Source organism: Anthonomus grandis, chromosome 18 (genome assembly GCF_022605725.1).
Source record: "Anthonomus grandis grandis chromosome 18, icAntGran1.3, whole genome shotgun sequence".
Taxonomy (NCBI): Eukaryota; Metazoa; Arthropoda; class Insecta; order Coleoptera; family Curculionidae; genus Anthonomus; species Anthonomus grandis.
In genome coordinates this window covers 12,278,930-12,302,629 of record NC_065563.1, presented here as the reverse complement: position 1 = coordinate 12,302,629, position 23,700 = coordinate 12,278,930, and the positions used below count along the sequence as shown (strand labels likewise).

General features: G+C 34.2%; 1 protein-coding gene across 4 annotated transcripts in view; it reads right to left on the bottom strand.

The window, feature by feature from the left end:
• LOC126746686 (phosphatidylinositol 3,4,5-trisphosphate 3-phosphatase and dual-specificity protein phosphatase PTEN-like) overlaps positions 1-23,700 on the bottom strand; it is a 53,335-nt gene that overhangs the window by 7,503 nt on the left and 22,132 nt on the right. For 2 of the 4 annotated variants that reach the window (XM_050455013.1, XM_050455010.1), the window contains 3 exons: positions 22,375-22,588; positions 16,029-16,161; positions 1,051-1,355 (listed from right to left, as the gene is read on the bottom strand). In XM_050455013.1, the coding sequence (XP_050310970.1) occupies positions 16,046-16,161; positions 22,375-22,588 (330 nt within the window). In that variant the 3' untranslated portion in view covers positions 1,051-1,355; positions 16,029-16,045. Of the gene's footprint in view, positions 1-1,050; positions 1,356-16,028; positions 16,162-22,374; positions 22,589-23,700 lie in introns of those variants that run through there. The other 2 variants (XM_050455014.1, XM_050455015.1) reach the window with 2 other exon arrangements.

Below are 23,700 nucleotides of genomic sequence, written 5' to 3'. Positions count from 1 at the left end.
AAAAAAAACAAACAACTTCAGCCCAAAATAGAATGATAATATGATCGATTGTTGTTTATTGAAGGATATTTCCACTCAGGATTAGCCAAAAATTATAAAAATATTCGTATTCGATTAAGAATGTTATTGCGCCTTTTAAAAATTTGACTCCAATTTATTTCAACACCCTGTATACTATCATAACCAAATTTGGTACACTTATGTTCTAAGTGGTCCTGAACAATAATCCAGTACCATTTTTCAAAAATAAATATCGCTAATACTACTTCTCGATTTTTCGCACTTCAAACTTGAATACAGTAGGCCATGACCTGCTTTCTCTAAATGTCGAACTTGGCTCATAAGTGCCATTTTTGACCATCTATACAACAAAAAAAAGTTTTTGAAAATTGGTCAAGAAACAAAAATTTTAGAGGGGTGGCTAATCCTTAAGTGGGACACACTGTATATTGTATGTGGTGGTAAGAATAACGGAGATATTCTTGTTTATATGAAAAAAAAACAAGGAAATTTGATAAAATCAAAAAATATTAAATACCTGAAGAACTAACAACTTTTCGAAAAAATGTTATACGATTTTTTTATTGCAAATGACTTGTTTAATCACTTCTTAAAATTTGGCGGTTTTTATAGTAGACACCTTGTATAGTATGTGTCCCATTTAAAATAACGAAATTAAATTAATTTTTAACCATAAATAGAGACAAACTTCGTTAGTTCAAATAAGACACTCTTTATATTAATCCGCATTTGAATTACTACATAAAATCCCAAGAAATTTGAGGCCTACTTTCCATAAACGGTTTCCGATTGTTAAAGTTTCTTAGTATTCCACGTAGAATTTAACTACAACCACCCTGCATACGCATATAAAGAATTACAATAAATCCGACAATTTAAAACAAAAAAAGGTTCTTAAGGTCCCGAAAAACCGACTAACTTAGGCAAGATTTACATGAAAATATTAACAAAACTGAGATCAAACGTTAAAAAAAAAAATAAGTTTGTACTTTTCGTTCAAATAAAAACAATTTTCCTAAACGTAAACGATAATTTTCAAGTTTTTTTAATTTTTAACGGATAAAAGCAAAAGCAAATGAGAATGATTCCAACAAAATCGCGGGTTCGGGAACGATTTATCGTTAAACCGAGATTAAATTAATTAAAAAAAAACAAATTTGTACAATTCGACGATTTATTCGGACGAATCGTTCCCGAATCCCGTTATAAAAACAAGCGTAACATCAACGACAAGGAACAAAAAAAAAAATAATTAATTAAAATTAAATGACAAACATGCAATATTTACACCTTCTCCACCAGTGGGCCCGGTTATCATAGGTACGTCGATTCCCCTGCAAAATTTACATTAGACAGTTAAATTGCCGATTAAAAATTTAAAATTAAAAAAAAAAAAAAACAAAAACAGAGACAATAAATAACATTTTGAATAAAATTGGCATTTTATTTAGTTCTTGGACTATGCTGCCGTGCTACCCCGACAGGTCGTACGCGACTAAAATATGAATTTTACATCTATTTTTGTATACGAATTTTAGAAGACGTACATATCTAGAATCGAAATAAGAAAAAGTGGTAACGTGCCATTAAACGGAAAGCGAAAGGTTGTGGTTTCTACCGCATTTCATGGTCCAGGCACGCCTTGAATCGTCTTGAAATGTCACTTTTCTTAAGTAGTTGAACCCACTAGAGACATGAAGCCGCATTTCATAGTGATCGCCACAGGTTCATGGTCCTCAGATAGGTTCAAAGGTCAGAAAGTGGGTAAAAAGTGCATTTTTCGAGTCTCTATCGCATTTCATGGTCCAGGCACGCCTTGAATCATTTTGAAATTTCACTTTTCTTAAGTAGTTGAATCTACTAGAGACGTGAAGTAGCATTTCATAGCGATCGTCAAGGATTCATGGGTGTCAGACAGGTTTAAAGGTCAGAAAGTGGGTAAAAAGTGCATTTTTCGGTTTCTACTGCATTTCATGGTCCAGGCACGCCTTGAATCATCTTGAAATTTCAGTTTTCTTAACTAGTTGAACCCACTAGAGACGTGAAGCAACATTTCATAGCGATCGTCACAGATTCATGGTCCTCAGACGGGTTCAAAGGTCAGAAAGTGGGTAAAAAGTGCATTTTTCGAGTCTCTACTGCATTTCATGGTCCAGGCACGCCTTGAATCATTTTGAAATTTCACTTTTCTTAAGTAGTTGAACCCACTAGAGACGTGAAGCAACATTTCATAGCGATCGTCACAGATTCATGGTCCTCAGACGGGTTTAAAGGTCAAAAAGTGGGTAAAAAGTGCATTTTTTGAGTCTCTACCGCATTTCATGGTCCAGGCACGCCTTGATTCATTTTCAAATTTCACTTTTCTTAAGTAGTTGAACCCACTAGAGACGTGAAGCACCATTTCATAGCGATCGTCATAGATTTACGGTTCTCAGATAGGTTAAAAGGTCAGAAAGTGAGTAAAAAGTGCATTTTTCGAGTCTCTACCGCATTTCATGGTTCAGGCACGCCTTGAATCATTTTGAAATTTCACTTTTCTTAAGTAGTTGAACCCGCTAGAGACGTGAAGCAACATTTCATAGCGATCGTCATAGATTCACGGTTCTCAGTTAGGTTTAAAGGTCAGAAAGTGGGTAAAAAGTGCATTTTTCTAGTCTCTACCGCATTTCATGGTCCAGGCACGCCTTGAATCATCTTGAAATGTCACTTTTCTTAAGTAGTTGAACCCACTAGAGACGTGAAGCAACATTTCATAGCGATCGTTACAGATTCATGGTTCTCAGACGGGTTTAAAGGTCAGAAAGTGGGTAAAAAGTGCATTTTTCGAGTCTCTACCGCATTTCATGGTGCAGGCACGCCTTGAATCGTCTTGAAATTTCACTTTTCTTAAGTAGTTGAACCCACTAGAGACGTGAAGCAACATTTCATAGCGATCGTCACAGATTCATGGTCCTCAGACGGGTTTAAAGGTCAAAAAGTGGGTAAAAAGTGCATTTTTTGAGTCTCTACCGCATTTCATGGTCCAGGCACGCCTTGATTCATTTTCAAATTTCACTTTTCTTAAGTAGTTGAACCCACTAGAGACGTGAAGCACCATTTCATAGCGATCGTCATAGATTTACGGTTCTCAGATAGGTTAAAAGGTCAGAAAGTGAGTAAAAAGTGCATTTTTCGAGTCTCTACCGCATTTCATGGTTCAGGCACGCCTTGAATCATTTTGAAATTTCACTTTTCTTAAGTAGTTGAACCCGCTAGAGACGTGAAGCAACATTTCATAGCGATCGTCATAGATTCACGGTTCTCAGTTAGGTTTAAAGGTCAGAAAGTGGGTAAAAAGTGCATTTTTCTAGTCTCTACCGCATTTCATGGTCCAGGCACGCCTTGAATCATCTTGAAATGTCACTTTTCTTAAGTAGTTGAACCCACTAGAGACGTGAAGCAACATTTCATAGCGATCGTTACAGATTCATGGTTCTCAGACGGGTTTAAAGGTCAGAAAGTGGGTAAAAAGTGCATTTTTCGAGTCTCTACCGCATTTCATGGTGCAGGCACGCCTTGAATCGTCTTGAAATGTCACTTTTCTTAAGTAGTTGAACCCACTAGAGACGTGAAGCAACATTTCATAGCGATCGTCACAGATTCATGGTTCTCAGTTAGGTTTAAAGGTCAGAAAGTGGGTAAAAAGTGCATTTTTCTAGTCTCTACCGCATTTCATGGTCCAGGCACGCCTTGAATCATCTTGAAATGTCACTTTTCTTAAGTAGTTGAACCCACTAGAGACGTGAAGCAACATTTCATAGCGATCGTTACAGATTCATGGTTCTCAGACGGGTTTAAAGGTCAGAAAGTGGGTAAAAAGTGCATTTTTCTAGTCTCTACCGCATGTCATGGTCCAGGCACACCTTGAATCATCTTGAAATTTCACTTTTCTTAAGTAGTTGAACCCGCTAGAGACGTGAAGCAACATTTCATAGCGATCGTCATAGATTCACGGTTCTCAGTTAGGTTTAAAGGTCAGAAAGTGGGTAAAAAGTGCATTTTTCTAGTCTCTACCGCATTTCATAGTCCAGGCACGCCTTAAATCATCTTGAAATTTCACTTTTCTTAAATAGTTGAACCCACTAGAGACGTGAAGCACCATTTCATAGCGATCGTCAAGGATTCATGATCCTCAGACGGGTTTAAAGGTCAGAAAGTGGGTAAAAAGTGCATTTTTCGAGTCTCTACCGCATTTCATGGTCCAGGCACACCTTGAATCGACTTGAAATTTTGCTTTGCTTAATTAGTTAAAACCACTAGACACGTGAAACACCGTTTCATAGCGATCGTCAAGGATTCATGATCCTCAGACGGGTTTAAAGGTCAGAAGTGGGTAAAAAGTGCATTTTTCGAGTCTCTACCACATTTCATGGTCCAGGCACGCCTTGAATCGTCTTCAAATTTTACTTTTCCTAAGTAGTCGAACCCACTAGAGACGTGACGCAACATTTCATAGTGATCGTCACGGATTCATGAGTCTCAGATAGGTTTAAAGCTCAGAAAGTGAGTAAAAAGTGAATGTTTTGGTTTCTACCGCATTTCATGGTCCAGGCACGCCTTGAATCGTCTTGAAATTTTACTTTTCTTAAGTAGTTGAACCCACTAGAGACGTGAAGCAACATTTCATAGCGATCGTCAAGGATTCATGATCCTCAGACGGGTTCAAAGGTCAAAAAGTGGGTAAAAATTGCATTTTTCGAGTCTCTACCGCATTTCATGGTCCAGGCACGCCTTGAATCATCTTGCAATTTCACTTTTCTTAAGTAGTTGAACCCGCTAGAGACGTGAAGCACAATTTCATAATGATCGTCAAGGATTCATGGGTGTCAGATAGGTTCAAAGGTCAGAAAGTGGGTAAAAAGTGCATTTTTCGAGTCTCTACCGCATTTCATGGTCCAGGCACGCCTTGAATCGTCTTAAAATTTCACTTTTCTTAAGTAGTTGAACCCTCTAGAGACGTGAAGCAACATTTCATAGCGATCGTCACAGATTCATGGTCCTCAGACGGGTTCAAAGGTCAGAAATTGGGTAAAAAGTGCATTTTTCGAGTCTCTACCGCATTTCATGGTCCAGGCACGCCTTGAATCATTTTGAAATTTCACTTTTCTTAAGTAGTTGAACCCACTAGAGACGTGAAGCAACATTTCATAGCGATCGTCACGGATGCTTGGGTCTCAGTTGGGTTTAAAGGTCAAAAAGTGGGTAAAAAGTGCATTTTTCAAGTCTCTACCGCATTTAATGGTCCAGGCACGCCTTGAATCGTCTTGAAATTTCACTTTTCTTAAGTAGTTGAACCCACTAGAGACGTGAAGCAACATTTCATAGCGATCGTCACGGATGCTTGGGTCTCAGTTAGGTTTAAAGGTCAAAAAGTGGGTAAAAAGTGCATTTTTCGAGTCTCTATCGCATTTCATGGTCCAGGCACGCCTTGAATCATCTTGAAATTTCATTTTTCTTAAGTAGCTGAACCACCTAGAAACGTAAAGCACAACTTCATAGCGATCGTCACAGATTCATGGTCCTCAGACGGGTTTAAAGGTCAGAAAGAGGGGAAAAAGTGAATCAAGCTCATTTATTATTAACATAAATCGGATCATTGCCGATTTAAAACTCATGATACGTAAGTAAGTAAAGATGTATTTTCAATTGATTTATTTAGAAAGTCAGTAGCGCGCATTTTTCTGGTCAAACATATTGGTCCAGTGGCGTCCCGAGATATTGCTCGTTACGCCACTGGACTTAAAAAATGTAACTAGACAAGGACTAGGAATGTAACTAAACATTACACAGCTATATTAACATATTTAACACCTTGTCTCTCGTAAACAAAGCCTGAAAGGATCACCTATTAGATTTACTACTTAACATTCTGTATACAAATTACAGTCACGTGAAGTTTTTAAATAATACAATGACAAAACAAACTTTCAACGTCCGACCTTTTCTTGTCTTAGCACGGCAGTATAGTATTTTCGGTCCGTTTACTCCCGGACTAACGCGCCGCTTAGGTGACGTCAGGGTGCGAGACCCACGAGTGCGAGCGAGAGAACACGTGCGGCGCTTACGTCACTTTATAGTCCGGGGGCCAACTTTCAAAATATTATTTAGACAAATAAAATGATTGATTACCTCCTCCTCGTCCGTATGCCGCGGCCAAACTACTACTCGTGTGTTAGTGCGGTTAATAACAAAAGAAAAGCCGTTCCTCTCCAATATTATTACGGTTTATTTATAACAGAAAATATTCTATATGCTACAGAGGGTGGGGGGTCTTGACATATTTGCACTTTTACTGATTGATTGTCCTTATAAAAGGGCTTGAGAAAGACCCTGTGACAGATCACTTGTCAATGCACGCGATGAGTCTCGCAAACAAGAGAGAGCTTATCAAAAATTGTAGAAGTGTCAATATAAAATATATATATATTGTTGATTTTTTTAAATAAAAGACGGTTTAAGTGTCCACTCACTCTATACATCAGGGCGATTTGGTTTGTATATTATGCGGGTTGTTGATATTGTAAAAGTGACCAAGGGAAAATGCTGTGTGCAAATGAAATTTGTCCACTAAGGGGCGTAATTGAAAGGCCAATAATTCATCAATTCCTTTTTTTTTTTAACATAATTTATAACAGAAACCTTTAATTAGTTACTTTAATTTTTCCACAAAATTTTTTAATGTCATGATTTTTTTTGATTTACGAGGGTGGTCCCAAAAGACCGGAGATGTCGGTAGTAGTTTGAAAAATATCAGTGTATTAGAAAGTATACAATCTATAAAGCGTATGTTTCAAGTTTGAAGACGCCACGTTGTTTAGTATTTGTTTGGCAGCCATCAATAGTGAACGTTTTCAGTGAACATGGAGAAAATTGGTCATCGTTATGTGATACAATACTTATATTTGAAAGGCCTCGGTCCAACCAATATAAAAGCTGAACTGGATTCTACTCTGGGTGAGTCTGTTCCTTCGTTAACAACAGTAAAATAATGGGTAGCAGAGTTTAAACGAGCTGCCAAGACGACCAAATAAGCTGACGACTCCAGAAATTTTAAAGGAAATTCACAAAACGGTACTGGATGATCGTCGATTGAAAGTGCGCGAGCTAGCGGGCATAGTAGACATTTCAAAAAGTGCGGTACATCGCATATTACCTCAAAATTTTGACACGAGAAAGCTGTGTGCAAGATGGGTGCCGCGTTCGCTCACACTCGAGCAAAAACAGTGTCGTGAAGATGTTTCAATTAAGTGTTTAGCGAAATTTAATAGCAACAAAGCAGAATTTTTGCGTCGGATGAAACATGGGTCCATCACTTCACACCTGAGACAAAAGAACAATCAAAACAATGGACTCAAAAGGGAGAACCGGGTCCAAAGAAGGAGAAAACCGTGCAAGGTCATGGCGTCGGTTTTTTTGGGATGCGCGAGGGATAATTTTCATTGACTATCTTGAAAAAGGTAAAACTATCAACGGCGAGTATTATGCGAACTTATTGCAACGTTTGAGCGAAGAAATCAAGCAAAAACGGCCGCATTTGGTTAAGAAGAAAGTGTTAGACAATGCACCAGCTCACAAATCCGCCCAACTAACATTTCACATATTTATAAAGGTTGTAAGAATATTCTTACAGCTAAAATTAAAAATCTTAAACCTGTAATATTTACTCTATAGAACATTCTTACACCTATTACGAGAAGTCTATAAGTGCAAAAGGGGCACCAAGTTATAGAGCCTAATATACTTATAACTGCTCTTATAGATGTTCTCTAATGGTAGCATAAAATGTAACAAGACGGTTTTATAAACATTTATATCACCTTTATAAGGTTATTATTATACAGTAGTTATAAATTAGATTTTTAAGAGTTTGGAATAAAATAGCTATAACACTATAAGCAAGGCTCAACGACAAATATAAATTTGTGTTATAGATGTTGTTGTGTGAAATTATTTTACTTTTTAAAAAATAGGAAAAATGCTAAATGCCCCTTTAAATGCTGCGCAAACATCCTAACTTATAAAATAAATCATTCTGGTAGTTTCGATGCAAGTAACAAAATTGTCTTGACTTGTTACGATGAAATGGTATAACTGAAGAAATGGATGCAGTATAATATTCTATAAGAAATAATGTATTATTACTTCTTTAGCGATAATAAGGATAGCTATATCTAGATTTTGTTGCGGACCCCACATTTCTGTCAAAGTATATATGCTTTTGAACTAATTTTTTTACGCGCCTCAACAAACTGTTTGTTTTATGATTAATATAGGTATGTTAAAAATAAATATATTTTTTTTTGTGTTTTAAACAAAGGAAAAAAAGTGTAATATTCTTTGTAATCATTTTATTATTTATCAAAAAATTGTTAAATTTACGCATCCTAACTTGTAAAAGCAATTCTTTAATAATTTAGTTATTATATTTTCAAATATTATATTTCAAATTATATTTCAGTAGCGTCTATTATACAGAGAGATCAAAAAGATGTGTGATTTATATTATCATCTACAAAACACTGGGATATTTTAATTTTCAGTTTTATTTCCCTTTTTTTAATTCAATATATCCAAGGAAGTGCCTTATTTGTTTATACTATTTGGATTTGATGTTATTTTATTTATCGTTATGTAAAGACAGTTAATTTTATAAAATCGTATATATATGTACTGTATAGGTTTATAACACTATATATACCCACCTGAGAATACATCTGCATCATCATCGCAGAGCCCAAACTACAAAAGCTAGAAACCTGAAATTTTGGCAGTAAGTTTCTTTTATAATGTAAAGATCCACTAAAAAAGGATATTTTGAAATTTCATCGGGAAGGGGAGAAAATTAATTATTTAAAAAAATATATTTTAAGTTTTGCACGGGTTGCCTCGGGTCACGGGCTAGTTATTTATAAGGCTTTAATACTTGATATTACAAAAAAAAAAAAGGAAATCTGTTGAAAAGAAAGGTAAATAGGCAAATATTTAGCGGTAGTTTAAGAGCTTTTTCTGTTGAAGGCTTCTGTGAACATAGTAGGTATGGGGACTTTTCTATTCAAAAAAAATACGTCTTTTTGAAAAAGTATTTAAGGAATCCATATTTTTAAGAGGAAAATAAATTATATGTATTATAGATATATACAAAGCGTAAGAAAGCTTCAAGCCAGTAAGTGGCGCCTTCTGGAAGGTATGTTCCAGTTACATAATCTCAAATGCGACTAACTGAACAAAAAATAAAAAAAAAAACAAAAACGAATGTTTGCAATTTCGTCACTCAAAAACTATACGGCATCGGTAAACGCGATTGTCTAGCGTCCTTTGGCGGCATACCTAATTTCTGTGAGTTTGCAACTGCTGTTCTTATGAATTTTATGCCAGTTCACTGAGTTATAAGAGAGATACCGACACAGGTGCATACGCACAATTTCGGGAAAATAATCGGTTTTATTTTATTCTTCAGTTATTATTTTTGTTAAATCTCACTTAAAGGCTGAGATTCTTAACCTTAATATAGGTACAGATATAGATGGTTTTGAAAATATGTGGCTAAAAATTAATATAAACAGGGTCTCTATTACTGCTGGGGTCATATATCGTACTATGAATAATATTGGGGCTTGTGCAAATGCACTCGACAATATTCTACCAGAAATAATATCAACATCCGACTATGTAACGGTTCTAGGGGATTTAAATATTAATTTTTTTAACAGCAATAATCCAATATCCGACATATTTGATGTTTTTGGTTTCACTCAGACCATTGATGAGGCTACAAGGGTCACTGATAGAGTATCAACATTACTAGATCCTATATTTTTTAGTGATGCAGATGCTGTTATGGATGTTGGCACCATCTCTGCTATCGGGATAAATGACCATAAGTTGGCATTTTGTAATATACGCTTACCAAATCTTAAAAGAGTCCAGAAAATAATATCATTCCGCAGTTACAAACATTTTAATGAAAACCTTTAATACAGAGCTTTTACAAATACCCTGGGATAACATATATTATTTTCCAAATATAGATGACAAAGTACAATTTCTGACACAGAACCTAATAAAATTATTTGACAAACATGTACCAATAAAGACTGTCCGCGTTAATAAACCCCCAGCACCTTGGCTTACACCAGCTCTAGAGGCCATATTAAAGGAACGTAATAAGGCTAACTTAAAATATAAAAAATCAAAGTCATTAGCTGATTTTGAAGCTTATAAGCGGGCTCGAAACTTTGCACTTGCTTCTATTCGAAGGGAAAAAAAGGGCTATTTAAGTTTTTTGGAACAACAAAAAAATAGTAAGTTACTCTGGAAAAATCTTGAAAATATGAATGTAAATGTAAGCTCAAAAACTTCTAATAGTGAATTTCCACTTGACTCTGTTAATCCTGATAGTGCAAATGACTACTTTTTAAGTGTATTTAAAAAGTCAAATAAATGTGACCAAAAAATACATTTCTATAACACAAATAAACTTAAGAACAACTTGCACTTTCAATTTAATATGATAGATTCCAGTTCAGTGAAAAAAAATATTTATTCCATTAAGTCCAATGCTTCTAGTCATGACAATTTGACACTTTTTATGATAAAGCTTAGCCTTCCTGCTATCCTACCTCATTTGACACATATTGTTAATTCTTGCCTAGAAGCTGGGTATTTTCCAGAGGACTGGAAAAAGTCCATAATTCTTCCTGTTCCTAAGACCAGAAAAGTAACTGCTGTGAATGAACTTCGTCCCATAAGCCTGTTGCCTGTCCTATCTAAAATTCTTGAAAGAACTGTTCACACACAAGTATTAAATTACCTAAATCTTAATAATTTGCTCCCAGTTCATCAGTCAGGCTTTAGGTCTGGACATAGTACTACTACTGCTCTTCTGAACTTAACTGACAACATAATAAGGGCATTAGACAAAAATATTGCGGTTGTCCTAGTCTCCCTGGACTACTCTAAAGCTTTTGATCTGATAGACCATGATTTACTGTGTGCTAAACTAAAATATCTGGGCTTTGACGAATGCTCTGTCTCCTTTTTCAGGTGCTACCTGACAGATAGACAACAGCGCGTACAAATTGGTAACAAGTTTTCTTCTGCTGAGACTGTGATATCTGGTGTACCACAAGGATCTATAATTGGACCACTTTTGTTTCTAATATACATTTTTGACATTTTCCAGGTAATCAAAAATTCAGATTCACAGTCATATGCAGATGATAAACAGGTTTTGCATTATTTTGACCCCAATAAACCAGCAGAAGCTGAAGCATCTCTCAATGACGATCTAAAATCCATCTATGATTACTCAAGAGAACATAACTTAAAGATAAATCCTGAAAAAACAGAGGTACTTCTCTTTTGTTCAGAAAAGCGAAGAAAACTGCTAGAAGGTAGGTTGCACCTGAAACTGGGCGACACAACTTTGGGATTTTCTAAAAATGCGAAGAACTTAGGGCTTATCATTGATACTGATTTATGGTTCAGAGATCATGTGAATAAGTTACTTCAAAAAAGTTATGTAAAAATGAAAGTTCTCTATGCCAACAGATATATCTTAGACTTTAATATTAGGAAAAAACTCTGTGAATCTCTGGTTTTGCCAGTTTTTTATTATTGTAATATAGTGTACTACCCCTGTTTAGATTTAGTGACAAAAAATAGATTGCAAGTTGTGCAAAATAACTGTTGTCGCTTCATATTTGGTCTGAGGAGATATGATCATGTCTCAGCAGAATTTAAACAATTAAATTGGTTAAATATGTCGGGTGTGGTAAAGCATCATTTTGCTACTTTTCTAATGAGGTTGTTAATATCAAATATTCCTGTATATTTGAGGGAAAAGTTGGTATTTCGAACATTTATTCATAACCGTGAACTTCGTTATGGAAATCACTTTACTATGCCACAACATCATTCAGCACTCTTTCAAAGAGGTTTTGCCTATAATGCGGTATCTTTAAATAACTCCTTAGATCCCTATTTAAGAGATATTAGCTTAAACGGCTTTAGGTCTCAGTTTAAAACTTATTTGTTAAATTTACAAAATACTTAGTGTCATTATGAATTATGTTTACTTTTCACTTCTTTTTTGATTTAGAATAGGGATGGTTAAGTGTAAGAGTAGCCTAAGGCTAAACTTCGCCATTTTTATTCTTTAACCTTAATCTTATATGTATATACCTATAAAACATTTAAATCTGTGTAATGTATATGCATGATTAATAAAAGACGATTTATTATTATTATTATTATTATTATTATTATTATTATTATTATTATTATTATTATTATTACTGTTATTAGCATCGTGATAGGTGATCAAAACTTAATGTAAGTATAACTATATTATTTTTTATTTTATTATGAGCTTATTAAAATAATCAATTTATTTTGTGTTTATTAACCACTTATTTAATCTTCTGTGAAGAGAAAAAACGTTTGATTAAAAAAAGTACAAAAAAATAAGATCGGATAAACTTTTTTTCTGTGTATATTTTTCTATAAAAAAATTTCCTTGTTATGATTTTTTATAGATACCCATACCCAGGGTACTGTAAGTTAGGAGCAATTTGTTTTTTTAAGTGCTTTCTATAAGATATTTTTCTCGCCAAGCAAATATTTATAAATAGATTTGGCAGCATATAATATTATAAAGTCTTCCATCAGACCCCTTATGCAGAAATAAAGCACTATAAAAGCTACTTATAAATCAAAATTGCTGTCTACAGAGGACATTATAAGTCATTATTATAAAAAACTGTATACAGCCTTCAAATAATACCTTTATAGAGTAATAAAGCTCCTTAGACAGTAATTATACAATTTTAAAAGTGCTAATAGTAATAACTAACCTAAATTTATTAATATTTAACGGCATGTTTCTAAAGTAAACAAGTAAATAGTTTCATTAACTTTTTGAATTGTTTAGAAAAAATGTTTAAAATTGTGAAGGGTAAAAAACGGTTAACAATTGTTCCTTCAAACTGGGAAAATAAGGGCGTACTGTACTGGCCCAAAAGTAAAACAGAAAAACTAATAGAAGATGCTAAGTCATACCCAGAAGAACTGGCTGGTTTTCAAATGCAAGATGAAAAGAAATTATTTAATAAACATACTAATTGCCGAAGAGGAGCTAGTAAGGATGCTTGAAACAGATGAAACGGAACAGGAGGAAGGAGCAACAATAGATACTCTCCATCTTAAACCTGCTAAACATATTGAAACGACGAAATAAAAAAAGACGTAGAACCAAGAAATTATACTCCAAAAAATTGCCAAAATTGAGGTAACGTTTGACGATTTTTTTAAATCCTTTGGGTCACGGGTTACATCTTCAAAAGAAGGGATAAACGTTGTAATTCGAGCTGATGAGCCTTTTGAGCCAGTTAACACACTTGAATCATAACATCTTCATAAATTGGAAGAAAAATTATCTGATCAAATTATTTTTGATGAATATATGGCAAAAATGAGCTTTGTCTGTGGTCGAAACCCGCATGGAAGAAATAAGGCAATAGACAATTGCTATATTTTAATTGACAGGTTTTTTACAAGATCCTTTATAACAAAGTGTTCATAGGCAGGCGGCCCTAGACAAAATAACATGGAAAAGATCCCATTTAAAATTTACAAAAACATTGTTAACCTGTTTTTCCAAATAATATATTTATCAGATGACACATTTAATATAAATGAATGTGAATTTTTTTTTTTAAATATAATTAAAAATTCGACAAGAAGGCTGATGGCAAAATAATATGTCGGCAATCTAGAAGCAAAAATCGACCAAAAAAAAATGGACTGTAAAGCAAAAGAAAGGAAAAACTCGGAAGGACAAACGCCGACTGATGAGCAACACTGCGTCGTAGTGGAAAATGTAGGAAACGAAAAAAATGTTGAAAACAGTGTTTAGTTATCTGATTTTTAATAAAAAGTGTTTTATTGCTACGTTATATTTATTACAAAGTATGAATTAATGGAATAAAAATTACTTCATTTTTCTTATTGCTAGATACTGCAACCATTTTACATTTTATATTACTTATACAGCAAACATGTGGGTTAAATTCTGTACAGGTAGATTTATATTTGTTTAAAAAAGAAGACCTGATTGGTGTTTCAAAAATGTTTTCAGTTTTTTTTAACGCATAACCATATATACATATTCCACTACTTTGCACTCTGTTTGCGTATCGCATTTGCACTATTTCATTTTTAGTTGTTAAGGTGTTTGATATGTTAGAGTAAAGGTAGGTAAAACTACTTTTAAAAAATTTTCTTCTGAATTTTGATTTTTTAAATTTGGAAAGGAATTTTTTTTTTGTAATTGACTTGAGTAATTTCACTTAATCTTTTAGCAGCTTGAGCAAGTGGAACATTTCCATTTCTTAATAGGTTTTTTATTTGATATAATCTATTTTCAAATGGGTATGCATTAAAAGTTGAAAACTTTCCGAATTTTGAAACTTCATCAACTACATGTGTAAGGTTATGAACGTTGCTAGTAATGTAATCAACACCATAAAAGTCTCGATAATATTCGATATAATTATTGAAAAGTGCCATCAGCTATTTTTAGAACTTTGCACACAGTACACATACACCATTAATTTCCCTGTGGCACTTAAATCAAAATGGCGAAAACCATTAAAATCTTATAACTTTCTTGCAACTTTAATAAACCTGCTTTTTAAAATGCCCTAACAGTACCTAAAAACACTATTTTGTGTTTTAAATACTCTTTACGAAACGCTTTTAAGTCTTGCAACTTTTTTATGGAATACTTGCCCTGTAAAGGTTTTTTAAATAACCTTTTAAACTTATACATGTAATCTAAAGTAATACTTATAAAACAGCACCTACTTTCTTTATGAAGCTTGTATAAATGTATTTAGGAGCTTCTACAAGTAAACTATAAGATACAATTGCTTACAGAGGCGTTTTTCCTTATAGAGGAGGCAGTATAAATATTCTTACAGCAAATATATTATAGCTATAAATCAGCTTTATAAAAAAGTCGTAAGAATATTCTAAGAGCAATCGTTAAAGGCTGTTTTTCCCTTGGAGATAAATTTGTCTTATCAAAAACTTTTATAACGCAAAAATGGCAATTCGAAACCTTTAAAAAAACCTTTATAAATAAAAACTAGCTTTTAAGCTGTTAGTAATAAGAGAACTTTGTTAGTTGGGCGTTACTGCAATGGCCAAAACTAACGAATTAAAATTTGAATTGCTACCTCATGCACCCTATTCGCCAGATTTAGCCCCCTCAGATTATTTTCTGTTTCCAAACTTTTCAGGCACTGGCTCAGTGGTCAAAGATTTTCCAATGATGAAGAAGTGATGTCTGCAGTTAATGGCTATTTCGAGGCGCAAGACAGTTCTTATTATAAAAAGGGTATCGAACTTATAAAACATCGCTGGGAAAAGTGTATAGAGCTGAAAGGAGATTATGTTAAAAAATCAATAAATGTTTTTCCGAAATTTGTGTGTTTTCTTTCTTGGGTCGGGTACTTCTGGGACCACCCTCGTAGCAGAATCGAAAAATTAAACGATTAAATTTACTAGCCTACAATCTCCCTCCACACAAACGTAGTTCTGCTTTATAATTCCCGAAATGTTTCGGACAAAGAGGGGGATCTTGAAACGGGACAAAAAGACAAACACAGAAAAAATTAATATAACGCATACCTACAAGAGTTTAAAATTGGTATAAGTTACACGCACCAGAATTCGAGTTTATGTACCTAAACAGAATTTTTTCTTAGCCACTTTTACAATGTCGTCAAAAAGAAATCCAATGAGGTCAGATTAACAGTTTTCGAGATATAGCCGCAATCCACGCTTAATGAAACAACCCTGTATATACAGTGTGGTTACGCTACAAATCTTAACCGGCAAGATAAAAAAAAAATCGAGTTACAACGCACGTGTACACACACACACACAGACAGGGCGTGGCTTACGGTCGTGATGGTGGCGGTCACGTGGCCATCAGCGTCTCCGATTGGTCGCCGCTCGATGACGTCACCTGGGAGGCGAGCTCGCATTCGCTCAGGATCCGATAGCCCACGCCCTTCGGGTCGAACCGCTCGGCCGCTGCACGTCCGTGAGAGAAACAGAGAGAGAGAGAGAGAGAGAGAAAGAAAGAATATCCCATGTTGGTGTTAGTAGTAATTGGTTAGGAAGAGTGTGCGTGTGTGTGAGAGAGAGAGGGAGGGTTTTGCGAGCCAGTTTCTTGATGTGAGATACTTACACTGTCGGTTTTGCCTTTTAATTAATAAGGTCCCTTATTTACTAAATACATCGAGCGTGAAGCGACATATAGATGGAGCTTGCGAAGCGTACAGAGGGTGTGCCAAAAACCGAGCGGTAGGAAATTTTTCTTTTTAAGCAAATTTGTTGGCTTGGCTTTGAATTGTGAGAAAATAATTTAAAAAATCATTTTCTGGCACACCCTGTGTATTAATAGAGGTAGCACAATCTAGAGTTCCCACATCAAAAGCTGCCTCGTATAAACTCGAGAATCTGTGCATGCAATAGATAAAGGAATTCCCCCTTGAATAATATAATGCCCTTCGATATTCAAAAGGGAACTTAACCGACACCGAACGTTTACTAAATTAATCAATGAAATTTTAAGGAAATTTGGCAACAACATGTGGGTTCTTAAGCACGAGGTTTAAACGTCACTTTAATTGTTTATGTCTTGGGAACCGTTTAACCAACGTATCCATGTGATTCATCAAATATTTTAGAATTTTATGTAGAATCCAAACATGTAATAATATATAGGGTATCCCATTTCAAATAAGGGAGTCTGTCATTGTTTTTGGTTTAAAATGAACATAACCTCGTTATTTCAAATGGGACACCCTATATATTATTGCATTTTTGGGTTCTGTTGGGTTGTTTTCACATGACATACTTTGGATGATGAACAGTTTTTGACATATAAAAAAATATAGAGAATTATCAACTGTTTCTATCTCGAGAACCATTCAATCAAAGTATGTCATGTGAATATCATCGAATTTATTAGAATGTCACAGGTAGAATTCAAAAATGCAATAATATATAAGGTGCCTCGTTGAAAATAATTAATTGCTGACATATTTTTGAATTCTACTGAGAATTCTGAGGAATTTGATCACACTTTGGGAAAGTGGATTTTGAGAGTTACTTAAAAAAAAAATGAAAACGCTGTTTAATTAAAGCATAGTAGCAGTTTACCTAAATTTCTGACTTTGAGATGGCTCTAACTTCATTATTTCAAATAAAATTTTGAACTATCAGGATTTTTAAAATCATTCAATTTTTTTGCCAAATATTGTACACGAAACGTTAACCTTTATCCCAATTTAAATAAAAAAAATGTGATAAGGTTAATTCATAGTCCGGGCCTGAATTACGACGGACAGATTAAAATTCCCAATTGCCAACTTTCCTTAAAATTAATAAATGTGAGAACACGACGTACAGTTTTTATACTGTTTGTCCCAATAACAAGTCCCTCTAAGTCGGGACAAATTAATTAATAATAAAACCTGGGTGATGCAATGAAATGTTCAAAATGGAAGCGTAGCGCACGTATTTGTTATTATATATAATAATATTTTATTTATGTCGTTATAACTGTCCCGCCATGTACAGGGCGTCCCAATGACAACAACAACAACAACAAACTAAAAACGTTCGTCCTTATCTAACCCCGAGATCAAGTAGAGGAAAGCTATATAGACACCCCGCCGCCCCTGTACAGTGGTATCCCATTTTGGAAGTGATTGTATCTCTGTCATTTTTTGAGATATCACGTTCTTCTAAAACTTTTAAAGCCAAAAATTGAAATATTCCAAGCAAAACGAAAATGTTCATTTAATTTTGGAGATTTAATTATTTCTCAGGCGCTGTATTAAAAGAATGAAAAAAAAAACTAAAAACTGCTTATAATAGATATTTTTACACAAAAAAGAATCACTAATTTAGTGTGTCGTTTACTTGAGAAAAATAAGAGCTACCACTGTTCAAAAATTGTGTTTTATAAAGAGTAAGGTATATATTTTATTTCAATAAGTGCGTAGTTTCAAAATAGTTTTTATATTTCTTGTAAATAGGCGATTTTCTTATGTTGCTTTTTGTCTACATTATGCATTCGGCAACAGTATGCATTCTGGGTATAGATATTGATATATTTTTTTTTTGTTACAGGATGAGTGATCAACCGGGTTATTGGGAAAACTTTACAGGTCTGGAAAGTGACGATGAAGTTAAGAGCGAGTCGGAAAGCTTGGAGGATAGAATCTACAACCCTGAGGAATCACCTGGAAGCGGAAGTGTTTGGAGCTAAATGAGGATCAGTTACGCTTTCACGGAAATACAAAACTTGATGATAACATCATGCAGCTGGACACCCCGTATCAATTTTTTAGCTATTTTTTTTCTGAAGATCTAATAAACAAGATTGTACAACAAACGAATCTTTATAGTTTTCAAGCAAAACCAGAAATTTACAGATGTTGACATCCGGCAGTATGTAGGAATACTAGTATATATGTCCTTAGTACATATGCCTAATTCCCGGTCATTCTGGAGTGGAGATTTAGAATTTCCACAAGTGAGAAATGTCATGGGTGTAAATAAATTTGAACAGATTCGCCAATACATTCATTTCAATGACAATCAAAGCTTTGTACCTGGAGATCAACCTGGTCATGACCGACTTCACAAAATAAGACCTTTATGTGATTATTTGAATGAAAAATTTTCCTCCGTATCACTAGGGCAGCATCTTAGTATTGATGAGGAAATGTGCTCTACCAAAGTAAGGCATTATATGAAGCAATATATGCCTATGAAGCCTCATAAATGGGGCTTCAAATTTTTCGTATTGGCGGGGATCTCAGGCTATGCATTTAGATTTGAAATCTACACAGGTCAGGATAACTTACAAAGGCAAAATAACGAACCTGATCTGGGTTCTACTGGTAATATTGTGGTCAGATTATCAAGAATTATGCCACGACAACAAAACTTTCGCTTATATCATGACAACTACTACACCAGCATTCCGCCAAGGAAGGTATTTATTCATTGGGTACAGTTAGGCGCAATAGGGTAACGCAATACTGCAAACTTTCTACGGAAGCCGCTCTAAAAAAGTCCCCCCCGGGGTACTCGTGAGGAATATGTTTCAACCATTGATGGAGTTGATGTTTCCAACGTAATATGGAAAGACAATAAGTATGTGACTCTGATCTCTTCCTTTGCAGGGAAAGAACCCTTAACAAAAGTCAACAGAAAAGAGAAGGAAATAATTGAAGTAGACTGCCCATATGTAATTCGAGAATATAACAGGCACATGGGCGGGGTGGATTTATTATTATGTATCATTTCTTGGGTTTGACCATTGTAAATGCTTGGCTTTTGTACAAAAGGGTATACCAAGAAAAAGGAAAAAAAACTCTAAATCAGGCAGACTTTAGGGCCGAGATTGCAGAATGTTAATGCAATGTAGGGAAGGGTAGGGTTGAGCAAAATTTCACTACCTGTGAATCATTCACTGTGAATAAAAAATCACATTCACGACTTAATGACAACTTGCAAATAAACTGTGAAATGTCAAAATGTGAATGAGAAAGGCGCGTTCACATAAAGATAAACGAATGCGCGTTGAAATTAGCCGAAAGAAGTAATTCATTTATCAGTGATTGGCCGTCGTTAAACAGACTATCTCACTGCCATCGTCTATCCGTCTCTCTCGTTTGTGGGGAAAAACGAGAGAAGAATTATTTTTTATAAATTATTTTTATTGTACATGCTTATTTAGTTTTTTTTACTGCATTTTTATTATGATAGAATATCTTAATTAATGTATTTCTGAGGAAGGTCGAGTATTAAAGATGTTTGTTTTTATCATTATTTTAAACTTTTAAAGACAATTATTTTTTATTAGGACATCGTGATATTAGCTTTAAAAATGTCTATGAAAATATATATTTTTCCAAATATGACAACAATGAATCATTGTTGTTATTGTCAATGATATTTTCTTCAATTTTTATTTACTTTTAATATTTGTACCCTAAATATATCCTTAATATTTGTATCTGGGTAGGAACTATCCTTAACACAATAGACACAGAATAGTAATACTTTTCTTATTATTATGCGAATTCACTGCCATGATATTAAACTAAACGATAAGCAAACTCGCCAACCGGCGCTCAATCGTGAATTCACGTTCACAGGTTATATTCACAGTGAATAGAAAATCGCGTTAACAGTTATACCAGTGAATTCAAATTCACGACTTAGCTCAAGCCTAGGGAAGGGTGCACCTAATAAGCGTGGAAGGCCAAGCAGTAGTGTCGAAAATGAAATAGCAGCGAAGCGCAGTCGAGGACCAACACAGAAGAAGTACGCACAGATCAAGTTGCTCATTGGCCCGTCATTGAAAATCTAAAAATGAGATGCAAGTACCCTAACTGTAAAGGCTTTACCCGCATAAAATGTGAAAAATGTGATGTCGCTTTATGGCTAAATAAAAACTTTAATTGTTTCAAAAAATTTCTTAATGAATAAATTTAGCCCTTAAGTCATTTGGCAACAATCAGTTTTTTTAAAATAAAAATAATAATTTTTTCCTTACAATTTTTTTATTAATTTTCCTGGCCTCTTTGATCCTTAAGAACATTATTAGTATTATTACGCATAAATTAACTTAAAAGAAAAAATTCATGCTTTTAAGGGTTAAACATAATTTTTGTGATTCAAAAAAAAGCAGTTAGATACCTATGTTCCGCTGGGTTAAGAGATTCTTGTAAACCTCTTCTTTATATCTCAAAAAATCCTAACTCTTTTTATCTTAGAAACAGCTATTCTTATTCATAAATGTCCTAAACCTCCCTCTGATACTGGTCATATGACTCGCCAGGTTAACGATATTCCCTTACCACTCCCTACATTCTCCCTCACCATGAACTCACTTATATACCTTAGCAAAAAAATTTACAAAAAAATGTACAACCATGTTCCTCTATATATCAGACAAATTTTAGAAGTTAAGAGATTCAAAAAGGAATTAAAATCACTTTTATTATCCAGGGCATATCATAACCTTGACGATTTTTTTAATGATACGTGAATTTGGAATTTTTTAGTTTTTAGGATGCTTGTACACAAGATTTTGTTTTGTCTTACGTAATACAGCACATTTTCTTTCTTTCAATATCTACAAAAACTAAACCGAGGTCTTATAAAAATTGTTTTCCTTTCTTTTACTTATTTAAAGAACCCTTAAATCAGTTTATTAATTTTATGGTAATCTTTAAGTAATAACTAGTCAAGATTCACCAAGAAAATTTCGATAAATTATTTGAACAAGCAAAATTGAATTTTTTGATGCGTCTATTTTTACTTTGAGTGTTTTCAATTAACATTTTGTGAATGCTTTAATATTAAAGGTTATAATAGAGGAAATTTTAATAGAAATGACGCGCTCTTAATTCTAATTAAAAATGTGGTAAATCTTGTCACTATAAGTTAGATAAGTCAAAAATAATGATAAGCAGAATAACTTTTATTAAATTTAAAAAAAAAAAACTTATAGGACAATAATACTGTATAGATCTCCAAACTCGAATATTAATTTATTATTAGAGTCGGCCATGATTATTAATTTGGATTGGTACTTGAGACTTAGTGTCCACGAATGCAATAAACAAAAAATTTCTTTTTATGCATGAAAGAATTTATGGGCTAGTATTAAAAAAACAAACGTAAATAATAATTTTTCCGATTTTTGAAGATAAAATTGATTAAAGATTCGATTGTGATTAATCACTGTATTCAGAAAAAAATATTGTGCAAAAATTTGACGTTAAAATATACACGGGGTTCCTTTTAAAAAACACCCAAGTTTGTGCCAATTCCTTAAAACAATGAACTAAAAAGTATGATTTTTATATAAAAATATCCATCATAAGCAGTTTTCAATTTTTTTTTCTATCCCATACATCCCGAAAATTGACCATTTTCGTTTTCGCCCCGTATTTCAGGAACAAAAGTAGTTAATAGGAATATTTCTGCTTTTGTGGCTCTAAAAGTTTTACAAAAAAAGCGCGAAAACCGTAGGGCTATATCTTAAAAAACGACAGTGACACCCTCCTGCAATCTCATCCAAAATGGGACAAAGGGTACATGTCACAAATTGTCAAAAAAAAAATAAATAAATAAAAAAACAAGTCGGGACTTAAATCGGTCGGTTTCAAGGGCGCGATATCGGCCTGACGAGAGGCATTTTGTGATGCTCACCCGATTCCCAGTCCTCGTCGTCGTCGTCCTCGTCCTCGTCTTCCTCCTCCTCCTCGTCGGATTCGTCGTCTTCGTCCTCCTCGTCAGACGAACCCGCCGAACTGCCGCAAGGGGTCGTCGTCGTCGTGTCCGGGGGCGGGTGCGTCCGCACCGCCGGCGGCGCCGCCTCCTTTTTCTCTTTGCGCGTCGCGATTATTTGCACCACCATCGTCAGCTGCGGAAACGAGATTCGATTATTATTATTATTTTATCACACACGTGAGTCAAATTTTCACAAGTGGGCCACTCAAAAGTGAGTTTTGGATGTCCATGTACCACCTTTCGATTTCAAATGATAGTTCAAGGGACGAAAAATGATGCCTTAAAGTAGTTTTTTATTAGTTATGAGCAATTGAAATTTTTTAACAAAGTTTTTTATTTTGACAATATCTTGGTTGATACTTGAGAAAAGTGAGTAATCTTACATTCTTCACGTTCTAAAATATTTTGCGCATCAAGCGAATCATAGGCTGTGTAAATTTAATTGTTTATTCATCACAAAAATTAATTTTACAATAAACAAATACAACATTTTACATGTTCATAATGAACATTTAAGCAGAAGAAAATTTTTGCTAAGTATGAATAAGCAAATACGCCGAGCGTTTGTTTATTGACATTCGAGCGCTCGAATCCCCTTATGTACGGACGCATTACGTGTTGCGGTCCAGACCAACGGAAAAAGTCACTTACTTCCAAGATTCTGCACAAAATCTGAATATTACTTAAATACAGTTTAACACTTTGATTTGCTGAATATCACTTTTTGTGCAAAGTGAGAAAATTTTACATTTTACTTGATAACAACGATACTGTCGTGTTTGCTTGAACTTGTTTTGGAATTAGAATTCCATGTTGGAATTGGAAAAAAATCTCACTTTAACGTTTTAGATTATTAACAACTCGTCAAACTCTCCAAATATTCTTTCTAAATTACGTTTAAGGTATCTGCACATAGACTTAGAAATAATGATTGAAATTCCCTTTGGTGAGGTTTGTAAATGCTGTTAATTATTGGCATTGTTATTATTTTACTGGATTTCTTTGTACAATTTTTTTCTTAGAAATAAATGGAAACTGAAGTTCCTAGAACTAGATAAGTCATAGGAAATTGTCTTGCGATACTGTTTACGTTTTACTGATGTGATCCTGTTTACTTTACGTTTTTATTTCCTCTTTAGTCTAAAAAAACAAGTTGACAGCCGGTCCAGATGGTATTCCAAGTTTTGTGGCTAAAGACTGCATGTTTGTCCTTTGTCAGCCTTTATGTCATATTTTGAAAACTGG